Source organism: Eutrigla gurnardus (genome assembly GCF_963514095.1).
Source record: "Eutrigla gurnardus genome assembly, chromosome: 1".
NCBI classification, from domain to species: domain Eukaryota; kingdom Metazoa; phylum Chordata; class Actinopteri; order Perciformes; family Triglidae; genus Eutrigla; species Eutrigla gurnardus.
This window is the reverse complement of record NC_139915.1, coordinates 15,792,150-15,808,037: the sequence shown is the minus strand read 5'-3', so window position 1 is coordinate 15,808,037 and position 15,888 is coordinate 15,792,150. Positions and strand designations below refer to the sequence as shown.

Here is a 15,888-nt window from a genome sequence, read left to right as displayed (position 1 = left end):
TTTCCACGCTTTGTTGGTGTGGTTTGGGATTGTTGGAGAGGCCTTATAGTGTATCTCCTTGTTTATGTTACCACATTGATTGTTTAATTCATCATCATCGTTATGATTATTTATGTGCTTAAATGTTTAGCTGCCATATTTTGTGCCTGAGGACTCGTTGAAATGAGATGGTGCATCTCAAGAGGTTTAATCTTTAATTAAGTTTGAAATAAATTAATATTTCTCCAACCTTTATTGAATAGATTGACAGTGAAAATATAGATAGGGAACATAAGCAACTAGGCCCCATAAACACACCATGACGCTGTTATCATTTGGCAGATGCTTATGTCCAAAACTTTGAGAAAGTTTGACTTTAGTGCACTGTTGAAGCATATGGACGTGTATACGGGACTATTCGACGTGTGAATGGGAGGATTGAACCACCAGCTCTACAATTAATAGTCAATACCATTTTACCCTCTGGGCTTTAGTAAACCTCTGTTGTTGAATTCATTCTGGTTTAGTCCCAGAGTCATTCACTATATAACCTGGTATACACTATCAATTCAGCGTGGGTTACATTTAATAAATGGTAATTTGCGCACTACAGACTAAAACACTGACAACTACCTGGTTATAATAATGTAGGACCAGATAAAGCACTGGGGGTGTGGTGAAGTGAACACTAATTAAAAGGTGGAATATGTAGTACCGAGCCACATGCTAGAAATAAGTATCAGCATTTCATCTCCACTACTGTTGAGATGAAATGAGTAGACAATGTAGATTGAGGCATCAGTTATACACATTTAAAAAAAAAAACAAAGCCAAGGTCTAACAGTAGGGCAAGAATATGCACTCAGGTGAAAAGAAAACAGTAACCATGACATTACTATCATATGATATCTATCTTCATGTGTGGCATCAGTCCGTAGTTTAAATTAGTCATATGTCTGTTTGTAGCTGTAAAGTCCATGTTTGTGTGTGTGTGTTAGTTGTGGTGTTCATTTGATTGAATCCAATGTGGCAGAAATGCGAAAACACTTGTATTATAGTTTTGTCCTCTCTACCACCAGAAGTGGAGAGGGAGGGAGGAGAGTGTGCAGCAGCTCCAGGATTAGACTTTAAGGTAGCGGCGTTGTAACAGCTGGAATTCAGCCAACACAAACCCCAGCGTCAGGAGTCTGATCCTGGTGGAGCGCCCCGACTTCACTAGATCAGCAAACTTTCTGTTGCTGCCATTAGACAGATTATACCCAGCTCCAGCCTTTTGTGACTCCCATTGCTGGGGTTTGCGCTGGCTAAATTTGAGTTGCTGCAGCCGCTAACTGAAGGCCGTCTCCCAGAGCTGCTGCAAATAAAGTACTCTACTGGTGGTGTGGAGGATGAAAGGAGAATACAAGTTGCTTTCTTGCCACTTTGGATTTAATCCGACTAAGCAACTCAGGGGCTGCACGGTGGTGTAGTGGGTAGAACTGTCGAGAGAGGGTCCTGGGTTCGCTTCCTGGTTTGGGTTCCTTCTGTGTGGAGTTTGCATGTTTTCCCCGTGTGAGCGTGGGTTCTCTCCAGGTTCTCTGGCTTCCTCCCACAGTCCAAAGATGCAGGATGGGTAAAGGTTCATTGATGACTCTGTATGTCTCATAGGTGTGAATGTGAGTGTGAATGGTTGTCTCTCTCTACATGTCGGCCCTGTGATAGACTGGTTACCTGTCCAGGGTGTACCCTGCCTTCGCCCAATGTCAGCTGGGATCGACTCCAGCCCCCCTGTGGCCGTCAATACAGGATAAGCGGTAGATGATGGATGGATAACCAACTCAGACCCTGTATATTCATTATGATTGACGGCACAGGGGGGCAGCTCTTCTTCTTTGTCCTCTCATGTTGGACTGAGGACTGACTGGACACTACAGGATTCACCACCAACTCTCCAGATACAAGTAGCACAAGACAGGGAGGCCCAGGGCTAGCTTGTTAGCATGCTTACACTGCAGCCTCTTCAATTTGGTTATTAATGTTATTTCTTGACGAAAGACCAAACGGCCTGGGACAGGAATAAATATTCCGTGTCCTTCCATGTCTTCATTGCCATATCTGATCAAGCGTTTCTATTATATTTGGGATTTTCAAAAGCTTATGCAATTTTGTCTGCTCAAATTCCAGAAAACAAAAATGTTGTACTGATGACTTCTTTTCATCTCAAAATTAAAGGATGAACAACAAATATTTGCTGTGTTTCAATCAGTCACAGCCAACTGAGTTGGGTTGCCTTATGTTTGGTTGCAGGTTTGATCCGCCTGCGCTCCAGCCCGCCCCCCTACCTCCAGGGTGTTGAATATGTCCTCAATGTTACAGCGACTGATGATAATGCATCAGGTGGACCTCAGGCCTTGGTGTCCACAGCCCAGGTTATAGTGGGAGTGGACGACGTCAATAACAACAAGCCTGTCTTTGAGAAGGTAAGAGAAGGAGTGGCAAACTCACAGCATTAAACCAATGTAGTGTTGCTCTTCTGTTTGCATCTTCTCACAGTATCATTCTTTCCTCGTTCTATTTTCCTGTCTTTATACGATGAAACTCACCTCCCTCACTCCTCCAGTCCCATCTTGTCTGTCTACCTCCTCTATTTATTAGCCTCTATCTCTGCTCTCTGGAGGAACGATTAGCTAGCTTGACCCTCGTCTCTGTGCCTTCTCGTCTCTCTTCCCTACATCATCTTACTCTTTTAATTAAAGCTTTGAGGGTTGTGGGAGAAATCCCAGGCCGACCCACTCTGGAAGCGCTGTGTCTCCACCTTTTTTCTAGTCATGTGTCAATTTTAAATGAGGTGACTTTCCAAGGCCCACGTGGTAGCGCAAGCCAAGATTTGGAGAGCCAGCTTGCTGAGTAAACCTTCACTCGCTCTCTCCTGGGGTAAAGTGAGCGCCAAATGCTTCCCTTTCTGCTTCACCTCTTAGCAGGGAGACACAGAGGGATGGATGATAAGATGAGAGAGAAGAGAAAATAGAGAAGATGAAGAAGAGAGGGATTCCCGGTCCACGGTTTTCATGTGCTCTGTATGTCTCTCTCGGGAATCTCCTGCTGGCATCGTACTCCAAGTCTGTGATTCATTCGTTTCTTTCTGTGGGCAGGATGCTGATTGCAACAGACAAACAAAACCCTGACCTCTTCATTCACAATGCCTCAAAAAAAATAAAATAAAAATAAAAACATAACAGAAGATGAAATAGAAATCAAGAAGAAAGAAAAACAACACAACAGGAGATGGCAGAGAAATCACAGTAGTTTAATTGTGTGCCTTTGGTCAAACGTGGACAAAGTAAATGAGGGGAAAAGGGCAGTTCTGGAACAGAAGAGGGAAAATGTGAGTGTTGGTTTCTCAGTTAGTAGAGACATCTGACGTAAGATAGTGTTTTCTCTGTCACTGGCAGCCAGCAGCACGACACTGATGCAGCAAGGACCTTTATCTTCTTTTGATACCGGATCTTATAATAAACTATAGTCCCTCTGGAACTCAGAGCTGGATCAGTGGACCAAAACAAAAGGAGCAATAGGAGCACACTAAGAGGAAAAAATACAGGGAGGCAAGATCCCTCATATGTTGCCGGATATGGCAACATCTGTGGCATAAATACCAGACTACAGACATTGACAACATTTAATAACAGTCATAGCACCTGTGACTCACTCTCATATGGTAACTTTTTTCACATACGCTTTCATTTTTGTAGTAGAAAATAAGTTGTTATCACTACTTGATTGGTGATTGGTGAGTATTCATCAGCATCATTACAAAATTCAGTGCTAATGCTATGAGTGACATTATTTCAATCACAAACAGCCAACAACTTTAGTGCCACAGCAGTCCTTGGCCTCATGCCCCCTTCAATGAAAATGATCCCAATGGTTTTTAAGCTTTACATTTGGGTAAAAGAGAGTACTGGTATGAAATTGGATCCATCTGAGCCAAAGTACCAGTGTTGGAAGTATTGGAACAGAAAAAAAGTTCTTCTGCAAACTGTTTCAGTCCTCAGTCTGTCTAAAGGTGAACTGAAGCAAAGTAATTTTGACTGCTTCTGCAATCTCATTCGTTCAGTCTTTACTCAAACCTCATGATCACAGGTGAGGGTTAGAGCTTGGATCATTTGGTATATCCAGAGCTTTCCCTCCACTCTCAGCTCCTTCTTTGGCACAGCAGTCTGACATGACAATCACTTTGCTGCTGACTAAGCCACCTCAATCGGGAGCAAGACCCAGAGATACTCCAGCGAAGTATATGGTATAAGACTTGGAGGTGCTGACTGTCTTCCCAGCTGCTACACGGCTGTGCACTATCCAAGTACATGCAGGAGGTCATAGTCTTGATGAAGTCGGCCAAAAGCACATAATCTGGGAAGAGCAGATGCAAAGTTCCTACTAGAAAGTCTGCACAAATCATAGAATTTGTGTTAAGGCACATCAATCAAGTCAGCTCCTTGTCTGGTCTACTCACCCCAGCTCTTTACACATTTACTAAGCAAGTGTGACACAAAGCACTCTGGTAAATTGCATGAGTGAATGCATGCATGCAAACCTGCATATCCCGCTGTAATCTGTTGCTTCAAAGCAAAATGTGAAGTACTGGAGGCAAACATTTGAACGGCTTCAGATTTCAGATGGCAGGGTTGAAGGTTAGGTAAAGCACTGTTGCATGAAAGAAGAGTAGAAGAGATCAGAAGAGAAAAAGATAAAAAAAATTCCCATTGTCATTAATTAGATGTCAAGACATCAACCAGCAGTACTGAGGGATTCCTTCCCTTCCACTGTGTCAGTGGCACATGAGAATCAGCACTCCATTGAGCCGGGAAGAAAAGAACTAGAGGGAGGAAGATGAGAGGGCAGAGAGAAAAAGGGGGTAGAGGAAGTGAGTGAAACCCAGGCAGCGTGTAAATGAGGATAATAATGCTTTCTGTGTCTGACATGTTCAGTGATTGACAAAATCATTGAGAACACAAACATGGAGCAGCAACCTTACATTTAACCAAGAACTGAATGCACCTAATGAACCACTATTATGACTCAAAGAATCCATGTGGTAACACCACAAGAAAATCCGTCCTTTGACCTTTTCTTGGGAAAACCATGATTTCTTTTAAACACAGCGGCAGATTAATAATCAAACATTCTCATTCTTGATGTTATTTTTTATGTTATGTTATGAGGGACATTTTTGTCAGTGATATATATAAAATTGTATTGCCGGCAATTCCTCTTTCCAGTTTTGCCACGTGTTTGTGAGAGTGTATGACCATTTTGAAGCACACACTGAAATAAACAGGAACAGCGTGTTGGAACTTGTGTTTCTATTTGTGTTTATGTCCGTTTGTTCTTTTTAGCAAAGAGCATTGTTCTCAGACATTTAGTTATATCATTAGAGCTTCTGCACCACACTGGCATTCAATGCCTCCACATACACTGGCAAGAAAGTGTATGTGAACCTTTTGGAATTTCATTGTTTTCTGAATAAATTTGTCATAAAAGGTTATCTGATCTTCATCTAAGTCAAGGGTATTGACAAACATAATGTGTCTAAAATAATAACAAAAGTAATCTGATCTTTCATGTCTTTATTGAACACACACATTCAACATTCAAAATGGCAGTGGAAAAAGTATTGTAAGTGAACCCTTAGCATTAATAACTGATTGACTGCCCCTTGGCAGCAGAAACCTCAACCAGGCGCTGCCTGTAGCAGTGGATCAGACCTGCACATCATTGGAGGAATTTTAGCCCATCCCAGAGGTCTGGGTTCTGACTTGGCCACTCCAAAAGGGGGGGTTTATTTTTCTGAAGCCATGCTGTTGTAGACTTGCTCCGGTGATTTTGGTCATTGTCCTGTTGCACCACCCACCTTCTACACAGTTTCAGCTGACGTACAGACAGTGGAGGACCACCATACTTTACGGCATGATGTTTTCATGATGATATGCCGTGCCCTTCCTACGACAAATGTAGTGCTAGGGCTGGGTATCGGTACTTAATACCTTTCACGTATCGACCGAAACAACCCGGTACCAAGTAGTATCGATACTGCGCCTGTCAAACGATCAGTGTTGGGAACGTTACTTTAAAAAAGTAATTAGTTATAGTTACTCACTACTTGTTCCAAAAAGTAACTGAGTTAATAACTGAATTACTTTATAATAAAAGTAACTAGTTACCAGGGAAAGTAACTATTTGCGTTACTGTAAAAAAAAAGTTGTTTTATGTCAAAGAATTTGGATTTTTCTGAGCAGTTTTCACAAGTCAGTTGAAATGAGTTGAACAGACATCTCCACCTTGAAAATGCCAACTTTTCATCGGATTGCTCTGGACTCGCCATCTCTGCTGCTTCTTCGAAATAGGGATGGCCAAAACTAAAAATATTTTTGACCGACCACCGAGCCTCATTTAACCGGTTGAAACCGGTTAACTGATCAGATTAAAATGCGCTATTAAAATGCAATATTAAAATGCGCTATTAAAATGCCCCCCCTTGATTTCGATTCGCGCTTGCTGCTTATCTCTCTCCCGTTCTGTCTCCGACTTACTCACACACACTCTGCCCCGGCGGCGCTCTTCCACTCACGTCACTTTTTTAAATCCCCTACAGCGCGAAACATCGAGTCCCGCGGCTCATTTAGGAAAATGACAGCTCCGACGCTGCTTGTTTAGTTTGAGGAGATGGTAGTGCTAATAATAATAAAGCAAGATGATTATTATCATGACCTTATCTGTTACCATTGAAAATCCTGAAATGTAGTAATGTCCGAATCCAAGCCCATCCAAGATAAAACGGGCACCTTCGGAATACGTAAAAGACGCACCGGCGTGAAATGTTTTTATTTGGGCTATTAAGTAATATTTATGAAAAATTCAGTGTTAGGGATAAGTTGTTCATTTCACACAAAAAAGATCTTGTAATGAGATGGCAAACTGTAGTCTTGTAGTCTACTCCTATAGTCGCGTAGCGTGTAGTCTTGTGTATAATAATTGAGATCGCATTCTCCGCACCTCGCATGCAGGAATAATTAAAACTTGAGGAGAAATTATACAGTGGGAGACGCAGCAGCAGCCCCAACTCCGGCTCCAGCTCGCGGCAAGTTTACACGTTTCTCCACGGACAACAGGCTGCCGAGACCAGGTACGTGCAGCGCGCAAGCAGAACACGATCCTGACTTTTTTTTTTAACCGACAACCGACAAATTCAATTCATAGTAACGCACCACATTTAACGTTCAGTAACGATAACGGCGTTGTAACGACGGAAATAGTAATTAGTTAGATTACCCCGTTACTGAAAAAATAAACAGCGTTATTCCAAACACTGCAAACGATACCTGCATTCGGTTCTTTTTGTACATGGATCAAGAAAAAATTACTGTTTCTATGGATTTGCTCGCAGCCAATCACCGCAAGCATTCTTCGATTCAATGTGCCGTGTGATTGGTCAATGGTCCACCACCGCAACAACAATAATTGTATGGTGGTAACCCCTCCCCTCTGTGCTGCTCCGAGCTCTATCGTTCTCCCTCGGAGCCTCCCATCTCCCTCTTATTTTACGAAAATATTTCAGCGAAATGTGTTTCTGAAAACATTTTATTTTGCCTGGGCTCCCACTTCTTGGTAGAGTAGCAACAGTCCCAATGTGTCTCCATTTGTAGATTGTTTGTCTAACTGCAGACTGGTGAATTTCTAAAGTCTTTAAAATAACTTTGTAACCCTTTCCAGCTTCATGTAAATCAACAATTCTTGATCGTAGAACCCCTGAAAGATCTTTTTGGTGAAGCATGTCTCACATAAGTGTGTCCTTCTTGTGTAGAGCAAACTCCAAAGGTTTGAGGGGCTTTTATCTTCAAGACTCCAGGTGTGCTAAAACCTGACTCCAATTGGCTTTTTGAGGTCATTACCTCAAGGGTTCACATACTTGAGCACTAGGAGGTATTTTTTTGGGGAACTGCAGCTGTTTGCTGGTACACTGTTGAAGGCTTGCTGCGAGGTGTTGTGCCCCATTTACAGAAAAAGACATGTTTTGGACAGCACTAAACAAAGCAGATGCCAAAAGATCAGCAGATTTCATGTTTACCAGAGGACAGTGAGCACATCACAAAGCAGCTATTGAGCACTGTTCAATATCAATATCAATATCTTTGCTGTTAGAATCAGCCTCAAGACCCCTGAACCTACTACCACTGCCTCCCTCACCAGTGTTGCCAGGTGAGAAATGTAGGATTATCGTACCAGAGACATAAAATTATTGTATTTTGAGGGAAATTATCGTACACCCGTCATAACCAAAATAAAAAGTCTATCGATGCGCTGTAGTCACTCTAGTGTTGAATATCGTCTAACATGTTCACTCATTTTCAGCTCAGACTGGCTCTGCTTCTTCTTCATTTCTTTTTTTTTCTTTTCCTCACTCATGGGGCGGGCAAAGCGGACTATTCAGCCAATCGTGGCCGTTGTTCTGAGGCAAACGAATACACGTCACTCGTAGCTCACATTTAGAAAAGCGGGATTGGCTGGAAATTGCAGCCAATCATGAAACAGATGCCTTCAGATTCACAAAAAAAACTCAGACAGACAGTTGCGACAAGCTGATTACAACTAATTACAACCACACATTCACTGAATGGTCAAATTATCGTATATTTGGTCTTTTTGGGGATTATTGATCGTACATCATACAGAGGGCAAAATTATCGTACAAATACGATAATTATCGTACACCTGGCAACACTGTCCCTCACAGAAGGAAAAGTAGGAAATCAATGAATTGAAACGGTGCGTCCTAGTTTCTTTCTTCATTAATCTGTCCTTTCAAAATCAATAGCATTCCACCTCCCACACACTTGTGATGCTCTTTGTTGTCCTGGAACACTGATCTAAGTTTCAAATTGCTGTGATCTTCTCTTCCTCCCACCTCTGTCCGCTGTCTCCTCAGTGTCAGCAGTACCGAGAGAGCACGTCAGTCCTGGAGAACCAGCCGGCTGGGACGTTTGTTCTGCAGGTTCAGGCTGTGGATGCTGATGAGGGCTCAAATGGCAGGGTTGCATTCGGCTTCATGCACAAAGACTCCACCGTGCCTGCATTCAACATACACCCAGAGACTGGTACTCTGAGACACACGCACACACAGATACTGGAAAACAAATACTATGCTGTTCTATTATTGAGTTTTACATAAGTAGAAGAAATTATTCAATTAATATATCAATGTTGTTTCAATTTCACTGTCAACCCTTTCTGAACAAAACGTATGTGTGTATTTTTTTATGATGGTATGATAATTTTTGTGATTTATTCGCAGATGACAATAAAGGTCATAAATCAAGATGTCTAAAACTATCACTAAATATCTAGCATAATCTACTAATTGTGGTGGGAAATTGCAGTTGGTTTACCATACATCAACATAAGTAACCATTAAATAAAAACTGGGAATTACACAATACTGTTGGATGTCTATAAAATCATCTCTCATTTTGGCATCAAGTAAAATGTCTTGGTTCCAACAATCTCAGGTCAAACATTGCAGTAGAGAACCCGTGCATGAGGCACGTTTCTTCACCATGTTCCCATGTAGTAAGGTCACTTGTTCATGTCAAGCGCTTAGTAGCCTAACAAGATGAAGACTAATATGTGCCAACAACACATACCTTTCACTTCAGAAGTTTGCACTGCTTTCCTAACTTTGTAAAATGAAACTAAATAAATATATAGATATACATGTACTGAATTGTTATGAATCCAAATAATGGTTTGGGGTACCAGATGTGCCCATTGTCATTGATCCAATCCAGCTATTTGAGTCAGTATCAGACTGAAATCCAAAATCACTATCAGTACTGGTGCATCTAACTTAAGGTGGAGGAGGAAATATTGTATTCTTAAAATATTGTCTAAAATAAAGAACATGTATCACTCTTTTGATGAAAACTACTTTTGAAAACCTCTCATTTCCATTCCCTTTCTGCTCCTCATCTGCTCCACTGTCTTTAAAGTTTAGCTTCAAGGCAAGCAGAGGAAATCATTTTGGTGTTAAATTGCAAATGCTCTGGGGACATGAGACTAAGCATCGTTTGGTCTGATTCAGCTGTCTGATCATCCTCGTTATCTCTGTGTCTCCAGGAGTAATCGTGACAGCCAGGAAATTTGATCGTGAACGGCAACGGGAGTATGCAGTGACAGTGACTGCCACTGACCAAGCAGCTGACCCACTGATTGGCATTTGTCAGCTCAACATCCTCATCCTGGACCAGAACGACAACAGTCCCAAGTTTGAGAACATCCGATATGAGTGTAAGTACAATGTGTGAGACAAAGTCTGAGGTACTTAATCCCCCCCCCCCAAAAAAAAACAGTAGCAAATGGCCGAAAAAACAAGCAAATAAAGGAAATATCTTCACTGTTTTGACAACAAAAAGTGATGATTATGAAAATAAATTAAGAATTTGATTTGTTTTAGTAATGGACATACAGTATGTGGCATAATTATGATATAATAGGATAAACTGGTTGAACCTCAGGTAATCAATTTATGTTCTTCAGACTGAGTGTCTGGCAACCCTGTCTTTTACAAAATTATGTTTACATAAAACAAAACTGCACTCTCAATTACGTTTAGTCAGACGTATATTCTCCCAGATAACACTTGCAGTTTTAAATATTTTTCAAACACATGGTTAAGTGTAGTACGAATAATAGTATGAATTGAAACAAGTCAATACAACACCAACTACTTTAATTAGTTTTAGTAAAAAGAGATCATGGTTTGGCTTAAAAAAAACGCAACGTAACGAGTAGCAGCCTACTGGGTAAAAGTCCAGTTCTAGTGACTCATTTTAAACTTATTACTGATAGATCAGAATAATCGTAATTGACAAACAAACAAAAAAATGTTTTCCCAAATATGTAATACATAATTCAGTTTTCTTGCATTTAAGAATGAGACAGTGCTGCTCCCAGACTCGTGTTCTGCGTGATTTGCAGTCTGAACTTTCTAGAGTTGTCAAATTGATGTTGTTTCTAGATTAGCTTCTGTTTTATTTCATGTGCAGCATTTTCTTTCCCGAATGCAACTCATGTGTTGTGAAAGTCAAGGAGTTTCTTCTTCGTTTGCTTCGGGGGTTTTTTATGTGTCTGACTGAATATAGTATAAAAGACTCTACAAGACATCACTGAACTTTTCTTCTCCAATAGACTTCCTTCGTGAGGATACAATGATCGGGACTAGTTTCTTGCGGGTGGCAGCTCATGATGATGACTTTGGCACCAATGCAGCTATAATGTACTCCATGTCCAGTGAACAGCCAGAGTACCTGCGGGTCAACCCCCTGACTGGCTGGGTGTATGTCAACCAGCCCATTTCACAGGTACACACACACTGTATGAAACAGATAATACCAGATCTTTTGGGACAGTTCCAGCTTGCTAGTAAAAAGCCAATGTCATACAGTCCGTTATGTTTGTTGGTGTTCTTGCTGTGCTTCCAGTATGTGCTTCCAAATTGCACGAAAGCGCTTCAAGGAAATTGTGTCATTTTTTAATTTCATTCAAGAACTCGTAAGATTTTAGCAATGCACTTTGGACTGCAACTAAAACAGCATTCTACTTCTTCTAGTACATCGCCCGGAAAGCAAGTCTATTTGCATTCAAGCACTTCATTGCTGACAATGAGGGGGCAGATGTCCAGTGTCCAGCAGCAGCCTGGCTGCCTGAATATGTGATAATGTCTTTACTGCGTTTTCTTGGCATCAGGAGAAATTACATTGCTGATATTTCCCTCACCTCACTGCCTCTAACCCTTTGCTTCACTAGCAGCAAGAAAAAACAATCTAGGTGTGAACAGGAACAAGCGATAGAGAAAATTGCCACGTATTGCGAACAGAACAAGTCTGTGCCTCAGATGAGTGCCACAATGATAAAGCCCACCCAAAAAAAGCAACAATGCCATCTTCCAATGCCAAGAGGAATGAATGTCTGTATCCTCAGCTGCTCGTAGCTTACACCAACACAGGGCGCCGTGCCAGTGTTTTGCCTCACAGAGAGAACGGTTCAAATTAGAACATATCCTATTTGAGGAAACAAAACTTTTCCACTAATGAGTACAATTGCATAAAGTATAATGCACACACAGGCACTGACTACACGTTAACTTCAGCGTTTGCCAATGTGACAATCTCAGTTGTGTTAATTGCTAAGAGCAATTGTATATTAGAACTAGAAATACAGTGTTGAAAATGGAACTCAGGTTGTGTAAAAAACAGTATGAAAAGCAATTCTTTCACTCATTAATTTATTTGTGTAAATGTGTAAAGAACCTACATAACATGGTGCATAAAGACGATGAATACAATTTGGGGAAAAAGGGAACTTATGGCATCATAGTTTGGTGTTGTTCTTCAACATACAGCAATTAAATTATTTTCTTTAGTTACTCAAACAGATGTTTTTTGCTGACTAACGTGGCTAAATCTAATTGTTCTTGGAAGAGTTTTACCCAAACGCAGCCTACAGTCCCTGCACAGAAGTATGGAGGACAGATTGCTTGCTGAAATCGGTGTGATCTGGATTTATAAAGTTCATCAATCTTTAAGGAAACCATAATTGTGACTTTGTCACTCTAATCTGCAACAGTTATCGTCAATCTTCTCTTTATCTGTGTGGCCTTTTTTTGGGTTTTGCTGCAGAGGACCTACATCACCAGGGAAATCGTGGCTACAGACGGTGGGAACAGGAGCAGTTCAGTGGAGCTGGCCGTCACCATCACCAACGTGAAGAACCAGCCTCCACAGTGGGACAAAGACAGCTACAGCGTGGTCATACCAGAAAACACCGTCAGGGACACACCCATTGTGGTACATTGGGGCTGTTTTTTTTATTTATTTGGCAGACAAACATGCATTTGGGTGCATTTCGTTTTGTACATTTATAGCATGTCAACACACAAAGCATTTGCATTTTCTACAAGGTTTACAAAGAGGGGGGTGGTGGCAGCCTAAGGGTTGACTGAGGCTTGTTGTTAGTTTGATCCCGAGATCAGCAGGATATATCTGGATAAAATTGTAAAATAGCAGCATCCTAATAACACCACAATCATGAGTTTGGACCTCAGTGACATTCTGATTGAATTAATTCATTTTTGGCAAAAAAAAAAAAAAAAGCATAGTCAAATTTAAAATACAACAATAAGATAGGATATATTAAAGTGGAATAAAAATCAAAGCAATACTAATAAAGGAGAAATAGAATTATAGTGCAGCTACTGTGTAGTGATTGTATTCCCAATCCAATATAAGAAATAAGTATCTAGTAGATACATGAATCAATCAAACCACAGGAAAACAGCCGGAGAATAAGAAACAAGTAAGCACTCACACACTAAAATGCACACTGTAGGCAGCATTCTCACAGAAAAATCACACATGTACACACACTGGTAAGACAGCAGATATGCACACATTTTTATAATTCCTGAAAAAGTATCAATGGTGCTGAGGTGTTTTCTTTCTTCTTTTGGAGGATTAAAGAAAAAGTGTCAAATTGACTGAGTTGATTGTCAATGTAGCTCAGTGTTTGCTATGTAGCCTGAGAAAGCAGTGCCTACATGTCACAGGGTTCGTTGCCCACAGGCATTGCAAACTGACGGCCAGCCAAAATATAGTGTTTATAAGTTGCATAATGTGCAGGTTATAAAACGAATACAATAATGTGTAGTCCGAAACAGTGTGAACCAGGACGACAACAACGCATTACAGCTTAGTCCTTCTCTTTTTTGAACCCAACTTAAATTCACTATGCATTTTGCTAATGACCAAGTCAACAGAATAGCTTACAATGGCATTCATTTAAAAACAAAGGCAATCAGTGGTCGTCTGCCCTCTCGGACCTGTAGATCTTAGTTGTCATTTTCAGTTTATCTTCTCTGTCGGAGTAAAACTTTCATGCATAGTAACACACACAAATTCTCTGGTGGTTGACAGCGGCGGCAACAGCATCCAAGAGAACCTGCCCACACTGACATTCATGATTCCATTTGTGTTGGCATAGGAGGGCAATTTGAGCAAAAATACCACCGGTTGGTGTTTCCTCTCAGGAGCTCAGATCCTGCATGGTCCCCACCGGCCAATTCCTTCCTGCTGCAGCCACAGCCTCAAGCCACCTCTCTTTGATAAATTTCTGTTATCTGTTTCTGTTATTGGTATATGAGGTAGTTTGCAATACAAGCAAAGAGAACAATGACGTGCTGTTTTTGAGCAGTATCTACAGCACAGCCCCGATTACCCAGAGAAGTCCCAGCTGAAATCGAATGAACCCAATGTGCGGGATGTTGTTTAGGAAACAGATATTATACAATACGGCAGACATTCAAAAACATTCTTAATTCCACTTGATTAATCTTCATTACAGTTTTTTTCGATTGATAAACGACAATGGGCACAACTGCAGCATGTGAAAAACTCCAATGCAGTCTGCATCACCAACACTCACCTGAGCTAAACAGTTCACAACAGCTACATAACTCACTCCAAACAACACAACTCTTCACACATGTCTCAAAACAGTCACAGTGCAGTGAAACACTTTCAACAATCGTCACGGAGAGACACTCACCATCAGGCAAACAATTAGACACTTGTAATCTTTACAGTTTGAATAATTTCAGTGGCTTCACACAAATCACCATATTTTTTAAAGAAAAGAGTGTCATACTCTTTCACATGAACATTTTTATATATATATATATATATATATATATATATATATATATATATATATATATATATATATATATGCCACTCTTCTCCCTCCACCAACATGTATGCAGTTTTGACAGCGGTGTGTTTAACATTTGAACAAAGTAAAATCCACAGTGTTGTGCAGGTTGTGGTTAAAGTCAGGAGAGAAGTGTTGAGAGTTTTGAAAACTGTGTTCAAGCCATAAAAAATGAGCTAGAGTTTGGTCCACATCAACTGCTGCTGTGCAGAATGTGTTAGAGTTTTACACATGTGACTTCAGTTGTGCCCGCTGTTGTTTAGCAATCGGAAAAATCTGTATTTGCGCAGTTACAATGCATCCTGTTAAGTGCATTTCATTATTCACAGGCATTGCTCTTTCATGCAACACATTTCCAACTAATCAACAGTATTTCCTCAGTATCACTTGAAAGCAATTATGGCCATTAAAGTTGCTGATGAATATTTTAAACCAAGAGATAGAAATGAAAAAGACAGAGCAGAGCATTTTACTTGAGAACGCATGTGTGGGAACACGTTAATATGTATGGGAGATTGGCTGATAGAGTGAGGAGAAACAGAGAGAGCACGGTCCCTGCAGTACAGTATATTAATCGAGATGGTGGTTCACTGTTGATATGGCTGTTGTGCAAAGATGCAATGACTCTCAGTGGGTTGTAATAGCTCTACCATAGAAACTTGAGCTTTTTATGGCCTAAATCAGCACATACAGTAGGCAGGCATGTTTGCCAATGCTGCATGACCAATGGGTGTCTCATTACTGGAACTGCTATGCTTTACAGGTTGAAAGTATACAGCTAGGTCACCCACATCATGTCTGAGTCGGCATTTTTTTTATTTTAATTGGGGTGTGTATTGCATCAGCTGTATATGGCCTCTCCCTAATTAATTTAAGTTTTTTTTTTTTTTTATATTGCTAAATGACAGCAGGCACAACTGCAGCTACATGTGCAAAACTCTAACACAGTCTGCATCACCAACACTCACCTGAGCTAAACAGTTCACATCACCTGGAAAAACAGGCTCAGTGTAGCCAAACACTGTGAACCATCGTCATGACGACAACACACTGTCACTCAGAATACACTTGACAGGAAAAACACTAACATCAGACTCCAGTAAACAAGTTAGA

General features: G+C 40.8%; 1 protein-coding gene across 1 annotated transcript in view; it reads left to right on the top strand.

Moving 5' to 3' along the window:
* Positions 1-15,888, top strand: part of LOC311012116 (neural-cadherin) — a gene marked incomplete at its 5' end in the record, with an annotated part of 428,889 nt that overhangs the window by 196,325 nt on the left and 216,676 nt on the right. The window contains 5 exons of the mRNA XM_084007453.1: positions 2,266-2,438; positions 8,942-9,110; positions 10,129-10,299; positions 11,200-11,372; positions 12,690-12,857. Coding sequence (XP_083863579.1) covers positions 2,266-2,438; positions 8,942-9,110; positions 10,129-10,299; positions 11,200-11,372; positions 12,690-12,857 — 854 coding nt within the window. The remainder of the gene's footprint in view (positions 1-2,265; positions 2,439-8,941; positions 9,111-10,128; positions 10,300-11,199; positions 11,373-12,689; positions 12,858-15,888) is intronic.